Raw genomic sequence first — 27,902 nt, 5'->3', positions numbered from 1 at the left:
TTTGCCAGTTGATTACACTGTGTGGTGATTGCTGCAAATGCCCCGATTTATGCAAATATTAAGATTTGTATAAATTAGTTAAAAACTATCTAAAATTTAAAAAGTGAAGTTTCCAGGTTCACTGCTAAAAAATCTAGACCATCCTCTTCCTGATTGGGGTTAGCTGATGACATTTGCTGCGGTTTCCACTGGGGAATCATGCCGGTTCATGAGCCTGTTGACAACGGGCCACATTTCTTCATTCGGAATGCCCCCAAAAAATTGTTAATAGTTGCAGCACAAGCAGTACACATACAACTTATTTTCCCTTTATGCCCTCTACATTGTGGGACTAGTTTCATTTATTTTTGCTTTACTTGTGATCGGTAATTAAAGGCATTTTATCACAATATACTACAGAAACTACCACACAAGTTTTTTCCATACCTAAAAGGCTAAAATGTTACTACTCCAAAGATAAGTTTAAGTTAATTTGTTCATGCAGATTGGAACCGCGTCGCTCCCTCTTCCCTTCAAGTACGCAACCATTATTTATGTTTGACTAGCCACTCTACAAATCTCAACTTACATCTTTACAACCCTTCCCACATTCCTTCACTTCGATCTACGTAACAATCTCAAATAGACCCTGATTTTCTACGACTCGTCTTCGCTTTAAATTCAATTCTCTCTTGTTATTTGGCGAGTCTATATTATTTTTAGGTGTTATAGTAAGTCTTTTCTCATATAATCTATAGTACCTTTGAGTTGTGATCATTTTAGGTTAAATTTGTTAGTGCGATAGTACATTTTTCTTTTATGTATTCCATCTTATGATTTGAATTGATTTGTATCTGTTTGATATGTGAAAAATGTCAAGTCAAGTGGTCGGAGTGATTGGGCTAATGCGGCTTTTCAGCCTTTTTGTTGCTGCCTCAGTGCCGGTGGTCAAGGTCCTTTTGCTCACTGCTCTGGGATCATTGCTTGCTCTAGACCATATCAACGTACTCAGCCCGGATGCACGTAAACATCTCAACACTGTGCGTAAAACTCAGTGTCTCATCTATTGTCAATTGCATACTTGTATTAATGTTTAGAATCTTCTCGAACAAAATACTAGTTAGCTGCCATGATTTAATCGAGATCACGATCCATGTATGATGGACTAACAGATAATGCAATTTGCAGATAAACCTAAGTGCGGCTTTGTTACTTGATATGTAGAGCTTAGGCAAATTTAACCTAGATATTAAATTATTTTTCAGTGTTATTTAGCTAAAATTCAGATAAACTTGGGTCTGGTTCTTAATGCACCTTCTAATTATATATCTGAAAGGGACTTGGGTAGAAACTTTAATCCACAATCTCCTGCTTACAAAAAAACGATGACTTGCTCATTTATCTCCTCGAAGGGTGAGTGTGACAAGAGTAGGATGTACGCAATCTTACCCCCTTACTTGCGAGAGTAGAGAGACTATTTACAGAAACATGTCAGATAAGAGAGTCGAAGTCATGACATGGGCACCTGAAATGTTGAACGGATGCCTTCTGACTTCTGAGACCTGAAATAGATAGTAAACGTGTCCAAATTATTAAAATAAAACTCTTATCCCTCATCCTATGAAAATAATTTTTAACACCAACAAACCGCGTTTATGTAAATCTCTCCATTATGTTGATCAATTTAACTACAGTTATGTTAGAGCAAGTCCAATGTAGGTACTAAAAGTGGTGTTATATCTATGATATAGCACCCAAGAAAAAAACCTCATTCCAATGGGATGCTAAACATGGATGCAAAATAGCAAAATACTATACTTGGTGCTAAATATAGAACACAAGCATAGGTATTGCTATAATTCACAGTTTCACACATAAGCATGCAAGTGAAAAATCAACATTTAAAGTAATGTTGACAAATAAAATAGTGCATTTAATGAGTTAGCGAGTGAAATATAGTTATATTTAGATAATTTGGTGCTATTCTAAAATTATCATTGGAGTATAAGTTCTATTTCAACATCCAAAATCACTTTTTGATCATAATATAGCAAAATCTATATGTATTTTAGCACCACGATTCTACTTGCTCTTAGTTATCATGTAGAACGATGTTCCCTTGGTCCCTCATATCTGGAACATATTATAGGTTTGTGTGTGCACAAATATATGCCTCCGTATGTTAAGATTGCCTGTCACACAAATGGTCAAAATCGAAATTTTCTGGAGCATTTTCTCGACTCCAAATTAATAGTTTTGAAGAAATGGTTTTTCTTGTGATGAATAAGTCTCCGTTTGATGTGATGACATGGTTGCTTCTTGCAAACAGATTGTATTTTATGTGTTCAGTCCAGCACTTATAACAAGCAACTTGGCGAAAACCATAACATATGAAAGCATTATTAAGTTGTGAGTTACCTTCTTATTCTTACATCAGCATGCTGTCTGTAATGAACAATCATATCATTTTTTAAGTTTGGTTGCTTCCTTGTTTTCTGTAGGTGGTTCATGCCCTTAAATATCCTCATTTCATTTGTTGTTGGTTCCTTGCTGGGCTGGGTGGTTAATTTACTAACAAGACCACCACCACATCTTCGAGGCCTTGTTGTAGGCTGTTGTGCCGCTGGTATACCATCTTCAGATTTTCCCCAAATCATGTTTTCGTGGAAGTTACTTTATAGTCCTGTACAATATTGCAGATTCAAGTTAATTAGTACTTACCCATTCCCATGGCAGTAGTATTCCCTATGCTTTATTCATAACATTTTGTTCCTTTGACGAATATAGGAAACCTTGGCGCCATTCCCATTATTATTGTCCCAGCAGTTTGCAAAGAGAAAGGAAGTCCGTTTGGAGATCGTTATGCATGTAATTCATATGGATTGACTTATGTTTCACTTTCAATGGCGGTATATACCTATTGCTAGTGGTTAATTTTTTTAATATTACTGTACATGGTAGAGGGTGAACAGAAACTTGTGAATAGGACAACCATTTTGCTCATAAAGACATTTTTTAATCATTTGAAGCAATAGGGTAAATTCATAATGCTTTACAATCAGTGCAATAAAAAAGATTTGATTGAGATAATGTATTTATGCAAATATAAGCTTAGATGCAAATATAGAAGGAAAATGAGACTCTGTTCTGCCAGGTACTTGATATAATGTTACAATCTGGTTATTGTTGAATTGCAGATAGGAGCCATATATCTATGGGTTTATGTTTATAATGTATTGAGGTTATCTATACAAGCAATTCCAGAAGAACTAAGTGTCTCCTCCATCGGTAAATGCACAATGGAACCAAATATTGCAGAACAAGGGAGTCTCATTGAAGCTCGACATTCTCCAATAAGATTTGTAAGATCTGAAGACCATGCAGATGCATTGCCCTCAACCAGATTCGATGAAGAACCTGAGGTTAGTCCTTGAATATGTCATTTTTCTACATTTCTTGATTAGTACCTCAGCGTTATGAGAAGCTCATCCACAACTTTTTACTTTTTCGTTCTCCTTGCTAGTAATTTCAACATATAGTGTGTACTTGACAAAATGATACAAGGACAAAACTAGTCTTGCATAGGCATCCCATTCCTATTCAATCATGGCTTTACACTGGCCTTAAAAATTCTAGGATTGAGCATGATTCCTAAGTGTCTTCATGAACGGATTCAATTTACCAAACTATGGCTAAAAAATTAATAGAATTACAAGTCCTGTAACAATTTACAGGCCTGTTTTGGTTCAGCAGTTTGATAATATGAAACACTTGTTATAACATGTGAATTTTGTTGGATACGAGCATAAAAGTAGATATCTGATTTAATAAGTTCTTTTTAAAATATAAGTTCCTATACCGATAGTTTAATGTAATGCAAGTCTCTTAAACACAAACCTTAACTTACGTAATTGTCTACACGTCCAAAATGCCTATTGTTAAGTTCTAGAAGTTTAAAGTAGAAGACCTCTAGAAGCCTTATAAGTAATCATTTTATCGTACCATCTCTTGTTGATGATTGAGAATGAGAAGACCTTGATAGATCGAATGGTCCAGGGATACCACTAATAAGTAAAGCCAGCAGCCTTGTTAGATGTTATGCAACCTTGCAGGTCAATGAGGATAAATATTAGGCACTAACTAGTGAGTTGAAAGTTAATCATAATTAGATCTGTTGGCAGTTGGGATTTACATATAAAATAAAGCAGCACGCGATGGAGCTCTCAGGGAAGCTCAATCTAAAGAAGTTGTTTGCCCCTTCAACCAATGGAGCGGTAAGATTCTGCTTCTTGCATTACTTAATAATGTTCAACTTTTCCTGTTTTAGATTTATTATGATTTGTATCATCTGTAATATATTTTGGCATTCTAACAAAATACATTACAAAGTGGATTGTTCTTAAGCCTGGTAAGAATAATGCAATCTATTAACAGATTGTTGGGTTCATAGTTGGACTTATACCTCCACTTAGAAAATCGATGATCGGTGATTCAGCTCCCTTCCATGTGATTGAAGACACTATCATCTTGCTCGGGTCATTTCTTTAACACAGTTCTCATTGAATACATTTAATTTAAATTTTTTGTCATATTTGAAGACATGTATTGGAGAGTCAACATTGAAATATACTTGATGGCTTGCAGGGATGGAGCCATCCCACTTCTCACTCTGATAATTGGAGCCAACCTTCTTAAAGGTAACATCTGCATGATTTAGTTATGGATGGAGTTTCTCTTGTACAAGCCAAACATCTAATACCTTTGATTTTTGTGCAGGTTTGCGATCATCAGGAACACCAAAATTCATGGTTTTTGGCATCATAGTAGCCCGTTATATTGTTCTACCTTCGGTGGGCATTGGCGTGGTAAAAGCTGCAGTGCATCTGAATTTGGTACAGGCAGACCCCTTGTATCAGTTTGTCCTTCTGCTTCAGTTTGCACTTCCACCTGCCATGAACATAGGTAACATTCATCAGTCGTCGCCTTGATTATTTAGGACAGTCACCCAAGTTATCTGGCCTCATTTAGTAAATACAGGAGGGCTGAAAACAAAACTTTAACTGTGTTTGACTCGTCTGTGCCACGTTACAGGCACCATGATGCAGTTGTTCGGCAAAGGTGAAAGCGAGTGTTCTGTGATTATGCTATGCTGTTATGTTTGTGCATTGGTGTCACTCTCTCTTTGGTGTACTTTCTTCATGTGGCTGGTTGGTTAGTTTTGCTGATTTGCAAAATCACACACACTTCTTGTACTCCTGTGAAAGATGAATGATGGCAACCACATTACTATATAGACCATATTCTTACATGAACTCCATTCATTCTCTGTTGTCTACGCGAAAATAATGTCTGAAATTGGGGCAGCTTGACCAAAGATCCTTGTGGATGCTCGTAATATACTGTGCATCAATATACATCAGGATCTGTGTTAGGAATATGCCAGTGGGACAAATATCAGGATCTGTGACTCTGTTAGGAATATGCCAGTGGGACAAATATTTGAGTTGTTTCTTACAACTAATGAACTAATACAGGGTTTAACAAGGAGAGTTTTAGCCCCTTTCCAAATAATTAGTTATGATCTTTTTGCAAGAGACAATACATTGCTCTTGATGAAATCCAGGGTAATCTTAATTGGCATGAACAATGTTGACAATGTAGCAACAGTCTCTTTTTCGGTTCCCCCAGGCAACATAGTTTCTCCTCCAAATCTTGGCACCCTTTATCACAACTTCAAGTAATAATGTCTCAAATATCAAGTCTGGAAAATATATTCTCAATTATCAATTTATAATTTATTTTAATTTAAAAAAAAACAGAAATGCTACATTATGCAGCGTTTACCATACTCAAAAAAAAAACAGTCAAATACCTATAAACCTGATATAACGTTATGAAATAATCTAAATATCCCTTAAACGTTGTATCATATTACGTTTTATTGTTATAAGCTTACACGATGTAGTGTTTTAATATGAGATATGATATGCCATATTTTTGAGATGACATTTCAGCTCGAAATTGAGGCCAGTTTCGACATAACATAAACAGGTGAAACAGTCTTTTTCCGTGCTATTTGTTATACTCATTAAAGAAAATGTTGACAATCAGATCACTCCACTTCAGAATTCAGACTCTCAGCCTCTCAGGAGCTGATGCTTGAATTTCGGTCAAACTACAAATAAATGAAATAGCATCCAGGTCAGACTTTAAAACCTTACTTTAGGGTAGATGATTCCAGAATGTAAAACCGTGGAGATATTCCTTCAGATTATTAAAATGAAAATTTTACAAAATTTAGATGAAGCCAAGGTTTCTTCTCATCAAATTTGATCAAATCTATTCATCTGTAACTCTGCAACAAAGGAAAATTAGAAAAATGCCTCATAGTAAAATTTCAACGCTGTGCAAGTACTTTTTGCATCTACACCCCGCTGTTGGCTGGGGACGACACCATGGAGAGAATATTTGTCACAGCAGCCATGGCACTCAATGCCGCTTTCAGAACATCCTGTGAACATCCTGGTTTCACTATAGTCCTCACCTGGCAACATAGACATGTGTATGCTATTAATGATTAATCAATGCATTTCCACCCATGTAAAAGGTAATTAAATTCTCAAGGAACTGATAGCTAAAATCTCAACTCTTATTCTCCTGATGCACAAAATGTGATATAAATATAAAATTTAGTCTTTAGAATATTAAAGATCCATATTTTTTTAATATCAATAAAATTAGTTTTAAAGCCTTTCCGATGCACTTTTGCTAGAATAAAAAATTAGGTCACCTATAAGTTACAAATTGTAATGCATAAAGTTACACATATGTACCTTGTCAAGATATACTTCCAGTTCCTTGATACGGCCCATATAATCCTGATCCTCAACACACAAAGTCACAGCCTTTGCATCAGCTCCAGGACCATCAAACTGAAGGGGTCCTGGATTTCTGTAAATGTCCTCGAGCAAAAATTTTGCAGCATTTTGAGTTAACAACCTGCATTATATAGTGACTTAGACGCAATATATTAACGGTGGTGATAAGCCATTTTATCTACCAATATTGTGCAAGGCAAAGCTTGTATGTTGAAATTCTGAATAAGCATAAACATTGCATAAAAGACTTTCAAGAAAATCACACAAGATGACATACTCATATGATTTGCCTTTCAAATCCACAGTAGCAGGATGAACAGCGGGTTTCCCGCTAAATGCGCCCCCTGGACCGCTGCCATATCGTTTGACAGTCATCATTGCCTGACAAGAAATTTTAGAGGAGTCATTTCTATGCGAGGAGTTGCAAAAATATACAGTAACACAAAACAATCAACCACTCAACCCAAATGTAGATCAGGCAAGCACGAACAGAAGTAAATATTTATCATTAAAACCCTTTTACTTGAAAAACAAAACTGAAAGATAAGTTTATTGTTTTAATATCCCTAACATGTGAAAATTGACACACAAGCTTGTCTGTGTGTAGAAAGAATTATCGTACTGTTATTGGGGCAGCACCACAACGCCACTTGTTCAAAGGATTCTTCAGGTTAGTTACAGTTGCCAAGTACCCATTAAGACCAGCTGCCAGAACATGGTAGGCTATGTGTCCAAGCACCTATATGAAGATTGGTTGGCAAACAATTTTTAATCCACAGGTCGGTTGAAGGACTCCACATAGATCAATGTTAATATAATGCTGAAAAAATCAGTTCAAATGAAATTTATATACAGAGTAAAACTGCTTACATAAGCATAATCACAATCAAACTTCGACGGCAAAGATCCACGAGCTTGATAGCCAAAGAAGTGACAAATAGCATTGAATTTTTTTCCTTTGTATGTCCCTTCTTTCTGTTTAGATCACAAAAGAAACACCAAATTGAGGTTTTACTCGATGATAATGTGATAAATTCTTTATTCGATTGAGAAAGAAAACGTGTTTACAAGCACTCAAACGGGATCTAAATGAAAAACAGTTGAGTATGCATACACAAAATTGCAGTTGCTACATAAATCAGCATCATATTTAAAATGTTAGCCAGAAAATTTCATAGTAATCTAAATGAAATTTGGAAAACAGAAAACTACTTTTAAGGTTTGTCTGAACTTCAGTAAGCACTGACGGTATTATACGTCCGTCGGGAAAGACTACTAATTTTTAAGGCATTGTTTCCACTAGAGAAGACTTCAAAAAGAACAACAATGAATTACTAGAAGGTTTCCAGAAAAAAAATAAAAAAATCTTGATTTAGACCATTGCGACAATGCTTACTTAAAAAGAAATGTCGCAGCTTCTTTGAACACTCACGTCAAGGTAAATTCAGCAATAACATTGCCCGAGGGCAGATAAATGTCAAATTAAAGAGACCGTGTGTGTCTGATCAGTAACTTATAAAGTTCTATCAGCACAAGCCATGCACATCCCTACGGCACTTCTAAACCAGCCCAATAGCCAAAGAGTCTGGAGGACTTTCCACACCAAACAAATGGTGCAACTGATGGGAAAAGATAAAAATGTTCATCCACTGTAATTAGAGAGCGCTACTAACTACTAAAAAATGATAGTCAGAACAATGAGTATGTTCCCTTTGCACACCATCTCATAACCTGGCAAAGAGTATGTAGTTGTGTTCTCATGTAATAAAAAAATAAAGACTTGAGAAGAAAGTGGGAAGTGGGCTATTATTTTTCATATGGGAAAGTGAGTAAAATGCGAGTCCCTGAACATCACACTGTCATTTGTCAGAAAGGTTAACATACCAAGCGCTTGTTCATTTCTTCTTCCACAAGATGAGCAAGAAGCTTCTCTGTCTCAATCTAAAAGGGTTTAAAGATATTTAGAGTTACTTAATTTGAATAATAAATTTACGTAGTACAGCAAAAACAACAGTTCCCAATACCTGAGAGAGTTGAGCAGAGTCGTCTGATTCAGGATGGAGGAGCAACTGCCATATAACTACTTAAAATGAGTACCTCAGCATGAAGATAGTAAAATTCGCATTAACATGAATTAGAATATAGACCTGTTTTCTGATGAACAGAGGCAAGAATTCAAACAAGGCAGATGCCCAAGGTGACAATTTAGAGGAAATATTATCGACTGAATGGCCCTCACGGAGCAAACCATGAATTTCCTGTAATAATAAGATGTTAAACCACACCAATAACCACTTTAGTGAATTCTTGGGAGAACAAAATTTTAAGATACAATACTTGGAAAGTTGAATAGCAACCAAACAATGTAAAACTTATTGGACTTTACCTGCAATAAAGCATAAACCTCAGGAATGCTTTCTATGAGACCCTCTGGTAGTAGGATAACTCCGTGGTACTTGTCTGTTCAAATAAAATTATATTAAGTGGATGATAAGCATCATAAAACACAGAGGGGAATATGATATTCTCACCTTGCTCTGCTCTGGTTTGCACTGCGTCACATAGTTGTTTTGTAAGGTCAAAAAGAGTGAGTTTTTCTGCAGCCACCTCCTCACCTAGAATAACCTGCAAATAATAAATCAGCATCCATCTACAAGAACCTGAAAGCATTATAAATATTAAAGTATAAGAGTAAAAGGCAGACCATGTTTGGATGTGACTGGAGAGTACATTCCAGAGCAACATGTGATGCCTTCCTGCCCATGAGTCTGATGAAATAGTAATACTGAGGAGAAATAAAAGGTCGCTCAGTTGAGTTTAGAAAAGCAGAAACAAACCTAGTTAGCCAATAAAGTGCATGAACAACAGATTATTTAGTAGAATAATATAAAGAGGATAAGTAAAGGTTGGCAGTCAAATTCCTTGTATGGACGTGGGATATATACCTTCTCCGCTGAAAGGGCGTCAGTGCAGACATTGCTAATAAGCTGGGAATTGACCTGTATACCAGAAAAAAATTTAACTTAACAAATATTCACCAATGTTATGAACAGAATATGACATCGTAAGCCTCTGAGAGAGGATGACAATGAGAAGCAAATAACATAATCTGTCACAACATAAAGACTAGCTGCACCTTACAGATAGTGTCAAATCCAACATTTGCTTCAACAAACTGATTCTTGAGATCCCCATTTAATGTAACAGGAACCCCAACCACCTGCAGATCTCAAACATAATCAATTACCATCGAATCATAGAAGCGCAATCTGTGGTACGTTTACGTAAAGTTAAATGAAGATTATCCTGATTGCAGACTGATGCCTTATGCACAGAAAAGTACCTTTGTTGGGCATTTTGCTTCTGCAAAAGTTTCTGCAAGCTGCGCAGCATCTGTGTTTGATGTTACCCCTATTACAGTATAAAAACTGTCTTGTTAGAGGAGGAGGAGAAAAGGAGGACAAGAGGAGATGAGAGAAGCTAATTTACCCCCTATAATGACAAGGCTGTCCAACTTTAAAGCTTTGCATGTTGATAATGCAGCAGTTACTTGCTCTGTTGTTCTTATTTGATCTTTTGTCCTTCCGAGCAAGTCATAACCACCTTCACAGGATTAGAAAGTATAAGTGAATTGAATCTAAATAGATCTTTATCTTAATATTAAATAATTATTGTTTTCATCTTAATATTAAATCATCATTCTACTGATACCTTGATTTTTATAAGTTGCCAGTATTTCATCGGTGATTTCAAGAGTCTTTTGTGCAAATAAACCTTCAGATCCACCTGGTATGGAACAGAAAGGCAATCTCACAGTTAAAAAAACTTCAAACTCATTCCTTCTTCTGGAGACATAACCTCCAAACTCATAACAATGAGCCTTTAATTGATACTGAAAATGTCTTTAAGTTTGTATATGAATTGCAGAAAGGTCTCTTCTGCTAACTCCACATAACTCAAACAAATAATATAATGGAAGTGATACTGGACAACTCAAGCTCATTTGCAGCAAGAAAAATTGATCTATACAATGGAGTGCAACGAAGAAATTTGAAGTCAATTTCTAAATGCACGGATTTTGAAAATTTTAAGAGCTGTGCTGAACAGAAGAGGCAGAATACTTACCCAGAAACCCGAGCAAAGTACTGCTGGTATTATGAGTTTTAAGAGCATTGTGAAGACCCCATATGACATTATGTCCTCCTGGTGATTGTCTACCGCAGAAAACCACTCCAACCCTGAGGAGATTTATAACAAATATTAGTTTGAGTATACAACTAGATACAAGATTCTTCCTCACCTTTATGATACCAACACTGTCTATTGTTGTTATGGCACACATTACAGGAACATAACGAGATCTGAGCAAAACGATTCTATTATAAAATCAAATTTGTTTTGCACAAACTTAAACAGCAAGTTAAATACTTATACATATGCAGATTTAAACTAGAAAAAAGTTTTTCTGACTGGGTACTCCAATCCGAATACTTTTAGCTAGGATGGCCTGTTGTGCAAGTCAACTGAAAGAAAAATGAAATCCAATTCAGGTGTATACCTAACTGCTGGATGCTCGGAGATTATCTGAGCATCAGGAACCTTGGCACTTGCTCTAAGAAAATGAGCCAACGGCTGACCATATGTATGCGGAAAGGATCGACTTATGGTGTGAGCACCAGAGGGATCTGTAGAAGCAGTGGCATCACTAAACTCTACCCGCACGCTTTTTCCCTGTAAATTACAAAGCAGAGTCAGATATTATTTATGTCCACATAAACACAAATTATCAACAGCAAGGAGCCGAGCAACATTTTCTGAAAATTTCAATAAAATGCCACATAAAAGTATATTAGCAAGAAGTGATGACCAACATGGCTTCGCTTCACCAGAACTTTAGTTCACAAGTTCACAAGGCAAAAGAACACTCAGCATAGTGAGATATGTTCTTGCCATAACGAGTCAATAACAATACCAACCGAAAATGCCAGGTGATCCAACCTTTTCCGGTTTCCCCATTCCTAAATATATTCTAGTAATCACAACTATCCAAATCTTAACTCATACTCATTGTAAACACATTGCATTAAAATCAAGAAGCCGGCCAACAACCCACAACATCCCCATGATCCAACACCTGAGATCTACCCCTTCACTCTAGAACACTATATTCCCAAACTTAAACTAAAATCTCACTTATATATCAACAATAATAAAAACAAATCAAGTACATATTCACAAACAACCAATCAGATGTATATTAGCATTAACAAAGTAGGGATCACAACTTTTAAAAAACACCCAAAAAAAACTGATAATTTTTCAGCATTGTAGATGATAAATACAAAAAATAATTAAAAAATACCTGCAGGCACGGCGGAAGCTCCGGCTGATATTGAGATCGGAGCTTCTGCAAGTGAGAAAGCTCTCTCGGGACACCAAAATCTGAATCCATAACGCGATTCTCCGACGTCGTTTTGTTTTTATTAACGTTTAATATAATCGATATACCTAGAAACAAACCAAACAATATTTTCTTCTGTTGTGTGTTTGAGGTTTTATATACAGGCAGTTTGTAATATTACACTAGGACGGCGATACGTACAAGGTAGTTGTTGTATGTATCTAAGCAGTCAGCCCACCCGTTTGTAAAGTATAAGCTTCCAGTACTTTTAAAAGCCCATAGATTCATTTGTTATATTGCGAAAATTACACACTTTCTTCCCGACTTTTTCCTGCAACATAGTATTGGACTTGCCTTTACTAGGCTGACCCATCACAATTTTTTGTTACGAAAACTGAATAAATTGTTAAACTTGACCCTATTAGAATACTGGGGATTCGTGTTTAAAAAGATTTTTTCAATTGAACTTGATTAAAAATCATTATAATCTAGAAATATTTAATTAAAATTTTAAATTATGTTACAGAATCCGATAAATATTCAATCAGAAATTTAAATTATGTTTATAAATTCGATGATATTCAATTGGGATTGTTTAAAATTCATTAAAATCTGATGGTAATCATATGTATATGAATTTTTTGGATTTTGTGAAATGATGGGTTTATATCAATTGTGCTTAAATCCTAGAAAATTTATAACAATTATGTGACATTTTATCAAGAATCCGCATAAAATCAAAATCAGATACAATTCATAAATTAAATTTTAGGAAAATATTATGAAAAATACAAATACTATTTGCTAAAACAAAATTTTGAGTTTTTATATTTTAGCTCATTGTTATTTATTATGTTCCGGGGAGAAAAAAGATTTCCCACTTAAATTTGATTAGAAAAAGTGAATCAAAATAGAACCTTCTAAGGCAATTGGGTGCCATTTTGTTGGCTTGTTTATTATATGTAATTTGTTTCTAAAATTTTAGATATTATCTTGAAGATGTTTTATATTATATTACTTATATTATTAATTATTCTTAGTAATTATATAGCTTGTTTTATATCTAGCCAAAGGGTCTCCCTTTGGTTAGATATACTTTTTTTCTATCTTTTATTTATCTTCTGTTTTTGATAAATTATTTTTGGTTTATCTTTTTTTGAGAATGAGAACTATACCCATTTTAATAATTAAATTTATTATTATTATTTTCTTGTTATTAATTGGATTGTATTTGTTTTAGGTAGCGTGGTCTTACAAGTTAGGATGTTTTTCTTTTCGGACATTACGTGTTATTGTCTAAACTTCCGGAGACATTTTCATGTCTTTCGGTTCAATAAGCTTTTTGAATGAAGGAAACTTCTCGAAGTATTGGTGTATCTCATTACGGGCAAGTGCATTTCTGTCAAAAAAAAAATTTAGATAAATAAAATAAAACCTTCTAAAGTAAAGAAATTATAAAATTTTGTCCACACACTCGTATTTCTCACACTCCAAGCTACTATATGCTGCAGGCATACACCTTCACCCACCACACATATATAGTTTATTTTCCATCGCCCGTACTTATTCTCACGTCAGAGGCGTTGCGAGGCTCAAATCTCCCACCGGTGTTGTTCAGTAGGCTCTCATTCAGCAACATTACAAGACACTCGTACACGGCGAAGGAGGCACTAGAACGGAATATGTAGTTATCATTGTCTGAATAATATTAGAATATATTTAATTCAATTATTGATATTCTCAATGATTTATTTGTGAAATTAAATTCTGTGATCAAACCAGTATAATAAACAAACTTATGAGCCCTATTCAACTTAAAATAAAAATTATATTTGACAAATTTAGAATAAGATTAAAATCTGCGATCGAAACTAATATAATAAAAAAAATTCTGAGCTTTGTTCAATTTAGAATAAAATTCCTGTCAAAAAATCTTAAAATAAAATCTTGTATATTCGGTGGACTGGTTTTCAAGGAAAAAATGTGGCTGCCTTCGGAATTGACTATCGAGGATATGCGTGGTTACGGGAGGAAAAGGTAAATGAAACACGCCTTTGCTCTTACCTAGCCTAGATAGGCTAGATTATATAAGTTACTGAAATTTTGATCAAGTGAACGTGGGACAAAGCGAAACTCGCATGTCAAATTGTAGCGTGAAAAGGCGATGTGGTCCTTGGTCCCAAAATGGAAATTTAGACCACGCCTTAATCCTGCTTCACACTTTAATTACTGGTGACGTAAGCATAGCCTCGTTCAATCTAGGTCTTTCTCCGACAATCTATTTAGGAGTATCCTATGGAATAAAATATTGACAATCTGTCCCGGATTATCTTCTCTAGGGATCCAGGGGTGAGCTTGTTCGGTTAACCGAAAACCGTACCGAATCATTGAATTTTTTCGGCTCGGTTAATCAAATTATATAATTCGGTTCGATTTTTGATAGTGAAAATTTTGAAATTCGATTTTTTGGTTATTAGGTTATTAATCACAATTAATCGAAAAAACGATCGATTAGCCGAATTTTCAATATTTAATATATTATTTTTATTTTTTAAAAATAATAATATCCATGATTTTATTATTTTTAAAAAATAATATAATATGTGGCTCGTAGTAAGTTGATACATTGAATATTGTGACAACCCCAATCCTACTCTTTATTCATATTTTATTATTATTTGAGAGAAAAGTTGGAGAGAGAATTAGGGAGACATGAATAAAAATAGAAAGAAGTGATTATTTTATTCAATGAAAATAAGTTAAGAGCACCTAGATGCTCTTTAAAAGAAAGGAGAACGAGGAAACTCTTAAATTTTTAAAGAGCTGCTAGGAGCCCATTAGAGTATAATTTTTCATATCATCTTTAAATTTGGAGTTAGGATCTTGTTTTAAGAACCCACCGAAGATGCTCTTAAATCCTCATCTCATTTACAATTCACTTATTAAACTGAGACTATAATCTAAACTGAATGAAATAAATTTTAACCGTGTTTGTGAGAATGATCTTAAATCAAGTAATTTTTATAAATATAAACCTCATTAAATAAAATCTTAAGAGTTCTGAGTAGTGCATGTGAATGAAATAATTAAATTTAAAATAATATATTAGTGATTTTCAAATATAATGATTTTCTCTCTCTCTCTATATATATATATAACGTGTATCAATTTAATGTATTGTATTTATGGATAGGATGATAATGGCACTGGATAAGATGATAATGACACACTCGATGAAATTGATAATGACACTGGATAAGATGATAATGACTCATTTGATGAAATTAATTAAAGTTAACCTATTACCAATTGATCACGTCGAGAGATGGTAAAATAATCTGATCCGTTCCGATCAGATTGGATATTACCGAAACTGATATTTTTGATTTGGATCTTACGTGTGCCGAATCGAAATCTGAAACCCGATCGAAACTCGATAAAACACACACATTCATATTATAATTTATATATTAATATTTTAGATACAATACAAATACTATAAATACGTTTCTTGCCCCATTTCAATATTAATCAATATTCAAATTATTCCATTCTTTTATTTCATGAAAAAAATCATTTAGTTCTTAATTCAATGACTATAATAATTTAATTTCCGAACAATTCATATATTACCAATTAAACTTATTTGTTTATAATGTTATGTGTTACACACACACATTATATTATTTGCTAGAATAACAAAAAATGTTATTAATTGCTCATATTAAGTATAATGTACTTGCATGTATTATTTAAAAATTTGTAACCCGAAGAAATTTAACTTATCCGCAATCCGATGAATTTAGATTTAGTTTTAAGACACAAAAATATTTGAATTAGCTAAAATCGATCGATATCCGACTCGTTGTCATCCCTGATCATGAGTGTATACAACTATAGAGACATTCAACATCATCCAAATATAACAAAATAAACTAGCATACCAGTATTTATAGACAAAAGATGAAACAAAAAAATAATATAATTAAATACGTTTATCCATAGAAATAAAAATTTAGTTGTTAGGTGGGAGATACTGTATAGGATAATATTGTTTATAATATCCTATAGATTATATGATAATTTTCAATATCTTATTGACTTTTTATATTTATAGATAACATCGTGATCTCATAACATTTACTATAAAAAATTCGCTTGCAGATAGTTTTAAATATAATATTATGATAAATATTTATATTTGCAGATAACATTTGATCTTACAACAGTTACTTTCAGATAACGAGATACATTAAAATATCCAGTAAAAAGATTACTTGTAGATAATTTTAATTATAATACATTAAATACATGTTACTAAGCACACAACAAATTTTACTATTTACACTCTTGAACTAAGTATTTGACAATGACAATATCTTTCAATTTAGACTAAATTAAATTATAATGCATAAGTAATTTTAAATTAACATAAGGATGTAAAGACAATAGATCAAATAATAATAAAAAAATTAGTTTTTAAACAAGGTAATCAATAACATATTATAAATTTAAGACTATGTTAATAGTAATTCTAAAATTGTTATATTTTATTATTTTATATTTTTTTTATATATTAAAATATAGAATTATTTGAAATATATTAATCTTTTGTATCAACCTAAATTATAAAAAATATTGAATCTAAATCTAATTTAATATATCACATAATTGTCTAAATTTATATGTTTAAATACATAAAAAAAATTAGTTTGCGCAAAAAATTGGTGTCAAATATATTTCCGAAAGAAGTTCGAACATGATTTTTTTGCAAATGTTTTTATTAAACTGATAGTTTGTACTCCTTTCGTTCCCCTCAATTGTTTACATTGGGAAACGGGGCTCGGCACGCATTCGAATGCCCTCATTAAATTTAGTTTGATAAATATTTTGAATTATTTTCCTTCTGAATAAATATTTACCATCTAAATTTTTATACATAAAAAGAAAATTTCCAAAAAAAAATTTTGGAACCATATTTTATATGCCCCTGAAAATGCGTGTCGGATAATGTAAAAAAAAGTGTAAAGAAATGAGAGAGACGGAGAGAGTAATTATTAGATGATTTTTACTCTTCAATTATAATAAATAAAAATATATTTTAACGATTAAAAAAATAATATACTTTTCGAAGGTATCATGCTATATAAATACACTCTTGGTTATTCACATATCGATATACCCTGACTTTCTTCTTCCTGATACTAAAATATTACTCTGCTCGATCAGTTATATCCGATAACAATGTCCGGCACCAGAAATATATCACCGTTCGTTCAAGTCGATCGGCAAAAAAAATCAGAAATACATAGGTAATGATCGACCTTTCAACCTTTTATTTTATGCAATAATTTACTGATTTTCTTATAAATTGTGTGTCATATTAAGTAATAATATTTACTAAACAAGAATTTTGATTCGCAAATATATTAGCATCTATGAATGATTAATCAGTTGTCCATGTAAATGTTCAATTGCAAAAAACTTGATCAATTTAGTCGAAATCATACTTATAAAATTTTGTAACAGTTTTCAATGACAGATATATTTCGTATTATTTGTTCGATTTATATTATATATTGTTCGATTGAATCTGTTCTCGGTCCATATTCATTAGGTATTGTTCGAACTGTAACACGAATTTCAAGCTTGAAAGCGATGGTTCGCTTCAATCTTTACGATTGAATATTATTAAAAGACATGAGGCATATTTGAGGCATATTTTATGGATACAGTAATCATGTATGGGCGATTATCACCCTACTTCATGTTCGTGAAATTCAAAACGATGATCGTATTATCGAATGTCAGGTTTGTTCATATCTATCTGAGACGCTTTTAAATATAATGATCATTTAATTATTTTTACAACATATTATTTTACGTCTCTGATACCAAATTATGTCAGATACCAGATTAGGTCATCGTCTTTGATACCAATTTCCGTATCGGATTTCCGAAATCCTTCTTTCAAAAACACAAGAATATCAATTATTAATTCACATACTTAACTAATTAACATCTCATCAAAATTTCTTAAAAAGCATTGAAAAATTAGTTGTTTCTCCCCTCTGGTAATCTTGAAATTAGAATACATCTATGATTATTATGCATACCCAATTAGGGAATGAATTTGCTAAATTGGTGTGGCAAAATAATAAAAAAAAAAATGTGGCACTCCCCACCTAAAAATTTGACTATGTGTTCAACAAAATCTCTGGAGATAAAAAGAGGATACAGCAGTAAATGTTATGGCCACGGTAAGGAGGATTGTTTGAACAATAGGATACTAATTACATCTACAAGACTCCTATATATATCGTCACTATCCCTCAGCCTTTTCACACAACACAAGCAGCAAAAAATTCCCAGTTGTTAATTCTCGCTTCTTGTCTTGCTTAGCTCTCATTCCCAATTATTAAACCCTAATTGCAGTTTTAATTTGGTGCACTCTTTGATTTTGATCAGGGGCTCTGTTGCTGATCACAAGGAGTCAGGTATGTTAATTCAATTAAAATTTTTGATTGTGTGTGCGTGTTGTTGTTTTATATACTGTGACACTGTTTTTTAGGTACAATGCACGTGTTTTGGTTTTGTAATTATGTGATTTTATTATGTTTTTGTGGATCTGTGAGGAAGATAATTTATGGGGTTTTTTGTGCGCGTTTGTTTTGTCGTAGAACTGTGTGATCGTGTTGTAATTGTGGGTTTAAATGATGGCTGGTACTGGGGATGATATGGTGGGTTTAAAGGGCTTAACGGGTGGTGTGGAATTGAGTTCACACCAGGATCTGACCCAAGTCGGTGGAGATTTTGGTGGGACCAAGATTGACTTTGTGGACTGTAAAGGGAATGGCAATGCGTGTGGTGGTGATGGTGGTTCGTATGTTTTTGTCAGTAAGGTAAATGGCGGTGGTGATCCTGTTGGTGGTGGGGATTGTAATGTGGAGGTGAAAGAGGGGGTGTTTTTGAAGGATGGTGATGGGAGAGTGGGGAATGGGGGAGTGGTTGTTGGGATTGGGGGAGATGACGTAGAGTTTGCGGGAAAGGGGAATGATCATGTGTTGGCTGCGGTGATGGATAAAGGTGGGGCTTTGCATGGTGAATTGGTTGTTGAGAATGGAGGTGTCGGTGTAGTAGGCGATGGACAGGCTGATTGTGAGGTGAAGGTTGAGGATCAAGGAGGCTTGAAGGATGAGAGTGGTGTCGGGCTTCAAAATGGGGAAGTAGTTGTTGGGGATGGGAGGAATGGTCGTGAGGTGGAATTTGGGGATCAAGTTGGCTTGAAGGATAAGACTTGTCTTGGGCTTCAAAATGGGAAAGTAGTTTTTGGGGATGGGAGGAATGATCGTGAGGTGGAAGTTGGCTTGAAGGGTAAGACTTGTGTCGAGCTTCAAAATGGGGAAGTAGTTGCTGGGGATGGGAGGAATGATCGTGAGGTGGAAGTTGAGAATCAAGTTAGTTTGAAGGATAAGAGTGTTGTCGGGCTCGAACATGGGGAAGTAGTTGTTGGAGATGGGAGGAGTGATCGTGAGGTGGAAGTTGAGGATCAAGTTGGCTTGAAGGATGAGAGCGGTGTCGGGGTAGAAAATGGGGAAGTAGTTGTTGGAAATGGGAGGAATGATTGTGAGGGGGAAGTTAAGGATCAAGTTGGCTTGAAGGATGAGAGTGGTGTAGAAGTTGAAAATAGGGAAGGGGTTGTTGGGGTTGGGGATAATGATCAAGATTATTTGAAAGAGGAGAATAATTGTGGGTTATCGACGGTGACTGATAAAGATGTGGCTTTGCATGGTGAATTGTTTGCTGAGACTGGAAGTATAGGTGAGGTAGAGGATGGCCAGCCTGCTTGTGAGGTTAAGGCTGAGGATCAAGCTGACTTTGAGTCTACTACTGAGCCGATAGAGAATCAAGAGTCTCTGACTGACACTGATAGAGAGTTTGGAGAGAGGAAGGGGGAAGTGATTGGATTAGTATTGGCTCGTGAATTACCTGAGAACAGCGTTAAGTCTGTGGAGCAAAATGTTGTACTGCCATCTGCAGATATAGGAGAGAATAAGAAATCTGAAGCTGTTGTTTTTTGGGCTGATGGATGTGAATTGGCGAAGGTTGAGCATGAATATGAGGTTGATGTTGGGGAAGGACAGATGAAGCGAACTGAGAAAAAGTTACCAGAGGAAAGTTTGGAACCTCAAATTAGTGTCACAAGTTCTGTTGATTGTGTGTCCTCTGATGTTGGAAAAGATCAGGCCAAGTTAGAGCAAATCAATTATCTGGCTAATGATGTAGAGCTACGAGAGGGCAAGGTTACGGTGATGAAATCTGCAGAGGATGATGAAATATCTGATAACTGTGCAAGGGCTGTGCAGCAAGATGTCATAGTCTCGCCTGCAGTTATTGGTCAGAAATCCGACACTGTTGTTCTGGATGCTGTTGGATGTAAACCGCCGAAGGTCGAGTCTGGGACTGAATTTGGCAGTGTTGATAGAAAGCCTGAGGAGCAAGCTGAGTTAGAATCAGGAGAAGACAATTTGAGATCGCAAATGAGGATCACAGAATCTGTTGATTGTTTGTTCAATGAACTTGAGGATGGCGACAAGTTTAAAACTGAGAAGGATCTGGATTGGGATATTGAGGGAGGAATTCAGTTGAATAATGATATTAATGCAGTAGCTAATAAAGGAATATCCATGGCTTCTGCAGATGATTACGAAGGTTCGAGAGAAAGCATTGACGAGAGCCAAACTGTCAACAAACTAGATTCAACTCCTTCAAATGCTGGAAGCATTTCTTCAATAGAAAAGGTGCCAGTGAACTGTGGTGAAGGCATTAATGCTGGTACAAACGATGGTGCGACGGTAGAACTTGAGCCATCCGGATTTATCCAGGTGACGAATGGTGATGGGACAATGACAAATGAATCTCTCACCTTACAGACAAATCTCGATAAACAGATAGGCAGTTGTGCAAATTCACTTGAGCTGAACAGAAATTCTGATGATGCTCAATGCAATGGTATGGTAATGCAAGCTCAAGGTGATGGAGGCTTCCAGTCTGATTCCAATGGCAGTGCAGGAGGACCAGAAGTTGGAAATCTGGCTTTTCCAGTCACTGAAAAGAAGTCTGAATTGGAAACTAAGAATCTTGACTCAGAAGATGTGAAGACCGGCTCTGCTACGACTGGAACACATTCTGATATTTCTGATTGTGTTTCTAGTCGCCATTCTAATGATGGGATATCTGCGATGAAGATTGAATTTGGTACTTTTGATTCAGCAGAATTACTTTCCAAATCAAGCGATGTGGATGTGCTTTCCAAATCCCAAATCTCAGATGGTGAAAGTGAAAATACTGGGAGGGCGGACTTAACAATGAATTCTGGGTCTGATAGTTATGTGGATATGAATTTTAAAACTGGCGTTCAGTACCATTCTGATGTGCCTGCTAAAGATGCAACTGTAGCTGAATCTAAAGTTCCAAGTGGACCAGTTAATGTTGGACCTGCTCCTTTGCTGGACTCTTCAAGTAGTGATTCTGTAAATGGACAAAATTTGGGTTTTGTGGCCAAGGCAAAGCCATTCCAATTTCTTGTCAGACTTCCCAGATTTGATGATGATAAGCTTCGACAACAAATAAAAGATGCTCAGCTGTTGGTTGATGAGAAGACAAGTAAAAGAGATGATATACGACGTGAAATTGATATGAAAAAGGTACGTACTAGATATTTTTTATTGTATATGATATAATTATATCTTGAGTTGTAACCAATCTAATGTTCAATGAACAGGCCAAGCTCCAATCAATTAATTATAAATATGAAGCTACTAAATCAGATGAGAGAGCTGCAAGGAGATCAGTTAAGCTCAAAAGACAGGAAATAGATTCCATTCAAGATGATATAAATAGAGTGAAGAACTCGATTTCAGTCATAGATATTACTAACAGGGTAAGCATTTGCTCTTACGATGACTTTTATTTCTTCCAACTAATTGCTAAAAATGAAAACAACTGGCATTATGTACAACTTGAATCCAATTATAGCTTATTTAATGGGTTTTTTTCAGATAGCGCATATGGAACACATGATAGAGCATGAGACCAATCCCTTGAAGGAGGAAAAGCAGTTGCTACGTGAAATTAATACATTGAGAAAGCTACGAGATCAAATTTCTTCCAATGTCTGTCCCGCGGACGAAGTTAACCAAGCTTTTGGTCAGATAGAACCCATGGAAATGCAGCTAAAGGTATGTGTGTCTCTGTTGTTCCTTAATGAACAAGCAGTATGCAGATTTCGCTAGCTCATCACATCAAATTGAGAAAGGTAAAATGTTTAAAATCTACATCCGAAATCAACCCGGTTGGAGCTTTAGTTTTCTCACTTAATTGTTCCTGGTTCCCATTTATCAATTAGCAATTACTCTTATAGGCAGAAGTCGGAGCATTATTCTTTTGCTAATATACTATTTCTTCTTTTTTGCTGATATATGTAGACTTTGAAGAGGGATCTAAGTGATCTGAAGGCCAAGGTTTCTGATGCTGAAGCTGCTGTCATACTGTTAGGAAAGGAGTATAATGGTGAAAGTATAAGGCTAAAAGAATTGCAGGCTCAGTTCAGAGCTGTCAATGATGTTCGGCAAGACGCATACAAATATTTCTCTAGTTTGAAAAGGCAGCTGCATGAGAAGGTTTGTTCCAGTATCTTAAGTTGCATCTCTTTATTTTGTGATACTTATTAGTTATTTCTATATTGCTTTTTTGTTGGTCTACTTGTTCTCCATTGGATTGCAATAGACCCTATCAATGATATGTAAATGTTTTTATGCTAAGTCTATGATATCCGAAAATGTTGTCCTCCTTTTGGCAACACCAAATGTCGTACGGAGAATGCGTTATTATACCATCTATTAATATGAGGGCCAACGAATGGCTCATAGATCAGGTTGGACTGCTGGAGTTTTGTCACTGCGTCATATACATAGATAGTACAATCTGTTTCAGTACAAAAAAAAGCAGCAGAAGCAATACAATAACAGAGATATATTCACTAAAGCAACACATTGCTGAAAAGCAGTATAATGCAGCATTTGATAAGAAGTAATTACATTGCAGAGCAAGAATTTCTGGATGTACAAGGATGAAGCAAAGGCAGCTAATGATTATGCACTGAGTGGAAATAAAGAGGCACTTTATCGTCTTTGCTCTAATCAGGTTGGTCAGGCTTACCCTGTTTGTTAAAGGAAAAAATTTATCTTCTTTCCTCTGGTTTACATTAGCAAGTTTTTTTTTTTATCAGGTGGAGACTTTCATGGACCTTTGGAACAAGAATGATAAATTCCGGGAAGACTATGTTAGATGCAACAACAGAAGCACATTGAGGAGACTAAAGACATTAGATGGCCGTTCACTTGGAATTGATGAGGAGGCACCTGTAATTCCTATGTATGTGGGTGAAAAGGAGGAAATGCAACAGTCTACTCCACTGGGAACAACCTATCCATCACTGGCTACAAATCTGAAACAAGAAAATTCAATGAAACCTGTTAAAAGTGAACAAGTAGATGGGAAGGCCAGGGTTGTGGCAGAACCTAAAAACAAGATTTTAAAAGACAAAACATCTGTCAAACCTATTTCTGGGTCTGGGAGTGTGTTAAATATTGTTTCTGACTACCTGGAAGATGTTAAGACAAAGGAGGAAGTGAAACAGCAAACCGAGGAAGAGCTGGAATTGGCAAGGAAAGCTGAGATGGTGAGAGAAGAAGAGATCGCTGCGAAGTTGAAAGAGAAAATTCGACAGGAGGAGAGAGCGAAAGCTCAGGAGGCACTCGAGCGGAAAAAGAGAAATGCAGAGAAAGCCCAGATGAGGGCCATGTTACGGGCTCAAAAGGAAGCAGAACAGAAAGAAAAGGTAATCGCCGTTCCATTTCAACTTTGCTTTCATTTACATCCATCCTTCGGATACATATTACTGTCTTCTGTAAATTTTTTGGTTTGCATTGCACTCTTGTCTTGATATAATAGTAACTGCTTTGTATGTAGGATAAAGAGAAGCGCCAAAGAAAAAAGGAAAAGAAAAACACCGATGGAGAAACTGGTCTTGAAGTCCAGACAGAGTCTATTAAGGAAGAGAGGACAGACAGTCCCGGGACACAGCCTAAGAAATCTTCCCAAGTTAACAAGTACAGCAAACCAAAACCTGCTGCTATTCCCCCAGCTCTTCGCAACAGGGGGAAGAGACACTACTGTAAACAATTGATGTGGTGGATACTTGCAATCCTGATTGTTCTTTTCATGTTCCTGGTGGCTAATGGTAGTACTCAGCGCAAGGCGAAACCTGTAACCAGAGGTGACAGATTTCCCGGCGACCAGTGGCAACCTATTTGACAATCTTTGACAACCGGGAAAACTTGGCAATGGAATTCCTTTGCATATTTTCCCAGCATTTCACATTGAAAGTTGCAACTGTTTTCATGGACTCATTTGGGCATTTTATGTGATTTTCCTTCCGTCAGTTTTTACATATAGATTATATAAATGTTATCTAATAGGCTATTTGAACAATAGGATTTTAATAATTTTCAATATCTGCTATATATATATATATATTTAAAGCACAGCTATGCTGGTTAATGTTTCTTGAACATGTTGGCAGCATTTCAAAACTTCTGGTGCCTCTATTTTGTATGTTCTGCTGTTTGCTCATTCTATTTTTGTTTTTGAAATATGGATATCAGTTTGGGCCAAACTTTGCATAACTGAACGGGCCTAACTTTCTGGGCTGTGAGCCTTACGGTGGAACACATGTTAGGACATGAATGTGACCACTGATAAAAAATTTGGCGTAACAAATTTGAGCTCTGGTCACACATGAAGCCAAAATGCAGGTGGGGTCCAGAATTTCAGTTCATGCATATCCGCTCGTCCGTCCCAAAATTCACCTCATTAATCACAGTGCACGTCGTTTATTATTTAATTTTCACATCTTTATCTTATCTACTAGGAGTGTTGCCAACAAATCACTCCTCTAATGCCCCAATAATTCAGTTTTAGATAGTTTAATCTTATACTATTATATTGGTTCCTGTCGACCGAATTATAATGTTTCTAGTATATACTTTTCTATATTTGTTTCAATCCTTTTCATCTTGGTTTAATAAATATATTGATTAAAATATATTAGTCTTTAGTCTTTACCTCTTCTAACTACACCCTCTGTCTTTCTCTCTTTCTCTCATTTTATGATCATATAAACACAAAAAAAAACACCCCAAAAACAGAGCAAAAGATAAGTGACAAGTCTGCTCAGTATACGTGACGCTTTTGTGTTCATTCAAGGTGCATACAACACTAATTTCAAAGGTTAGATTTTTATTTCATCTTCTTCGATTTGCAGTCTTGTTTCTTGTTTGAATTCTCTATAAATGGTTTAATTCATTCTATTTTTCTAATATCTACAGCGTTTGATTGAGGTTCTACATAAGAAACTTATGCTTTTCCCCTGTTTTTTTTTTATATTTTCTAGATTTTTATTGGTTTTCAAGAAGTTGAAATTTCTTATATTTATGTGGTGATTATATGGATTATGTTCTAGGTGAGTTTAGCTAGTGGAATGGAATATAAAGATATTATAAGTCCCCCATGGTTGATTCCATTGCTGAAAGCTGATTACTTTGTGCCCTGCCAATTTCATGGAGCTTCCAGCAAATGTGAATGCAATATGTACTGTTTGGATTGCATGGGAAATGCTCTTTGTTCTTACTGTTTGATTAATCACAAAGATCACCGTGTTATTCAGGTCAGTTTGGAGGTCTTTTCTTCAATCAAATTGATTGATAAAACTAGTTATCTGAGATTTTTTGTGTGTTGTAGATACGGAGATCTTCGTACCATAATGTGGTGAGGGCAAGTGAGATACAGAAGTACATAGACATCACTTGTGTCCAAACATATATCATCAACAGCGCCAAGATTGTGTTCCTGAATGAGCGTCCGCAGCCCAGGCCTGGAAAAGGTGTTACCAATACTTGTGAAATTTGTGCTCGGAGCCTTCTTGACACTTTTAGGTTCTGTTCTCTCGGCTGCAAGGTTAATATCTTTCTGCGCAATTTTTTTCCTATGCCAGTAAAAATTCGTGAAATTTGATTGTTATGATATGTAATGAAATAAAATTAGGATTGCTGTAGCTTTGGTGGTTGGATTTGTATTTCTGTTCTGTTTTAGTGATTTTGCTTTTCATTGCATAAATATGTTCCGCATTTGATTGAGTGACTTATTGTTCATCTATTGAATTACATGTAAGAAGATATATTTTTGTTTGAATTATAGTAGCTGCCATATGGATTTTGATTATGTTGATTGCTGTCGTCGATCTAATAACAGCTTGGGGGTATAATGCGGGGTGATCATGAGCTCACATTCACGTTGAAGGTGAAAGACTATCATGGATATTATGGATCAGAGTTTGATGAACCCTCCACGCCCAAGAAGATTCAGAAGAACCATGTCTTCAATCGTTTCAACGAAGTCTCGTTGTTTTCAAATGACTCTCCGCGCTTCTGTTATGGTGGTTATGACAAGTATTCTGGCTCTACATCGGGAGACGAGGAGCAGTATCATCGAAGTATTTCCCCGGGCACTCCCCCAATCTTCAATCATCGGAATCCCAGCAGAAGGAAGGGAATTCCGCATCGGGCTCCTTTTTAATCACGTCTTGCAATGCACATTCCGGAGCTAGTCAGCTAGTGGCCTAAACGCTGAACAAGGAAGCAAGGTTAGAAACAGAACAAAATGTTAGATGAATAAGAGTAACTGATGGCGAAAAAGTTAATAATGAAAAAAATGTATACATAGTGAAATGTAGAAGTACAGAGTGTGTATTAGTGTATATAGAAAACAAAATATGTAATGTATGTGTAATGTGATAGTATCTTGTGCGACGTTTGGCAAAGGTAGAAGCAAGCATTGTATATACTCTGGTTCACAGAAAGTAGAAACGAGCGGAGGTAGCACATTAATAGTGAAGATGGTGTATATTCTTGTATAATTTTTTTTTTTTGCTAAATATTCTTGTATAATTAGATGTACTCGAAAGTAGGAATAAACGTGTTTTATACGTATATTTAAATGCATGTTATACAACAAGTTTATTGTATCTGTGATGTGTATTTTTTGGATAACCTTGTTGCCATGTGTAAAATTAGTTTCTCTTGTTTTTATGAGAAATGTGGAGTGGACATGTTAATTGGCCCCAAATTTAATCGATAATGATACAAGATTAATTTGAATAAGAATTAATTGAAAATCAATTTAATTAGTAAAATAATTAATTGAATATTTGAAATTATTTGACGAATTAGATAATAACGATCGACTCTGTTCCTTTAAACATGAAGCACAGCTATACTACAAGTGAAGCTGTAAATTTTATCCACTTCAAAGGAACATTATATCCACTTTAAAAAGAAAATTGGTAGCCACAAGTCAGTGACTCATGTTTACAAACAGAGTAATATATTATTAATATATAAATTATGAGTCAATAACGGCCGTGTTATATTGACTCAGCAGGCACGTACGTGCAACAGAATATAGTACACAAATAATTATAAATATAAATATATATTATCGAGAAATATATTACTCCATAGGAT

General features: G+C 35.1%; 4 protein-coding genes and 1 long non-coding RNA gene across 7 annotated transcripts; 3 read left to right on the top strand and 2 right to left on the bottom strand.

Moving 5' to 3' along the window:
- The first annotated feature begins 141 nt into the window (after positions 1-141).
- LOC108215809 (protein PIN-LIKES 3-like) lies at positions 142-5,209 on the top strand. 2 transcript variants are annotated; one of them, XM_017388385.2, is made up of 11 exons: positions 142-710; positions 860-1,019; positions 2,309-2,388; positions 2,481-2,605; positions 2,767-2,888; positions 3,177-3,401; positions 4,161-4,253; positions 4,414-4,514; positions 4,624-4,676; positions 4,756-4,941; positions 5,071-5,209. In XM_017388385.2, the coding sequence occupies exons 2-11, from the start codon at positions 885-887 to the stop codon at positions 5,193-5,195; spliced, it is 1,245 nt and encodes a 414-aa protein (XP_017243874.1). In that variant the 5' UTR covers positions 142-710; positions 860-884; the 3' UTR covers positions 5,196-5,209. The 2 variants fall into 2 exon arrangements, with proteins under 2 accessions (XP_017243874.1, XP_017243873.1); XM_017388384.2 differs by having other exon boundaries at positions 142-1,019.
- On the bottom strand, positions 3,104-5,169 carry LOC135152063 (uncharacterized). The gene is made up of 2 exons (XR_010291163.1): positions 5,041-5,169; positions 3,104-4,926 (listed from the first exon to the last, which is right to left on the bottom strand). It is a non-coding gene; the product is annotated as an uncharacterized LOC135152063 (long non-coding RNA).
- Positions 5,210-6,219: 1,010 nt separating the features above from the next.
- On the bottom strand, positions 6,220-12,513 carry LOC108215845 (pyrophosphate--fructose 6-phosphate 1-phosphotransferase subunit alpha). The gene is made up of 19 exons (XM_017388437.2): positions 12,220-12,513; positions 11,416-11,588; positions 10,983-11,095; positions 10,569-10,643; positions 10,347-10,460; positions 10,201-10,268; positions 9,994-10,077; positions 9,803-9,856; positions 9,562-9,642; positions 9,389-9,482; positions 9,244-9,317; positions 9,005-9,115; positions 8,882-8,926; positions 8,742-8,798; positions 7,728-7,832; positions 7,480-7,596; positions 7,135-7,238; positions 6,813-6,978; positions 6,220-6,523 (listed from the first exon to the last, which is right to left on the bottom strand). The coding sequence occupies exons 1-19, from the start codon at positions 12,307-12,309 to the stop codon at positions 6,404-6,406; spliced, it is 1,845 nt and encodes a 614-aa protein (XP_017243926.1). The 5' UTR covers positions 12,310-12,513; the 3' UTR covers positions 6,220-6,403.
- Positions 12,514-18,507: 5,994 nt separating this feature from the next.
- Positions 18,508-24,893, top strand: LOC108218450 (uncharacterized). The gene is made up of 8 exons (XM_017391381.2): positions 18,508-18,755; positions 18,939-21,965; positions 22,043-22,201; positions 22,320-22,499; positions 22,746-22,940; positions 23,365-23,463; positions 23,549-24,160; positions 24,292-24,893. Exons 2-8 carry the CDS (start codon positions 18,972-18,974, stop codon positions 24,634-24,636), a joined length of 4,584 nt encoding a protein of 1,527 aa, XP_017246870.1. The 5' UTR covers positions 18,508-18,755; positions 18,939-18,971; the 3' UTR covers positions 24,637-24,893.
- A 379-nt stretch (positions 24,894-25,272) lies between these two features.
- LOC108218451 (protein RGF1 INDUCIBLE TRANSCRIPTION FACTOR 1) lies at positions 25,273-27,403 on the top strand. Of its 2 annotated transcripts, none has more exons than XM_017391382.2 (4): positions 25,273-25,611; positions 25,844-26,047; positions 26,122-26,337; positions 26,632-27,403. In XM_017391382.2, the coding sequence occupies exons 2-4, from the start codon at positions 25,862-25,864 to the stop codon at positions 26,953-26,955; spliced, it is 726 nt and encodes a 241-aa protein (XP_017246871.1). In that variant the 5' UTR covers positions 25,273-25,611; positions 25,844-25,861; the 3' UTR covers positions 26,956-27,403. The 2 variants fall into 2 exon arrangements, with proteins under 2 accessions (XP_017246871.1, XP_017246873.1); XM_017391384.2 differs by having other exon boundaries at positions 25,297-25,611; positions 25,854-26,047.
- Positions 27,404-27,902: the final 499 nt, after the last annotated feature.

The sequence above is a fragment of the Daucus carota genome, chromosome 4 (genome assembly GCF_001625215.2).
Source record: "Daucus carota subsp. sativus chromosome 4, DH1 v3.0, whole genome shotgun sequence".
Classification (NCBI taxonomy): domain Eukaryota; kingdom Viridiplantae; phylum Streptophyta; class Magnoliopsida; order Apiales; family Apiaceae; genus Daucus; species Daucus carota.
The sequence above is the reverse complement of the archived record's forward strand: the minus strand, read 5'-3'. Positions and strand labels throughout refer to the sequence as shown.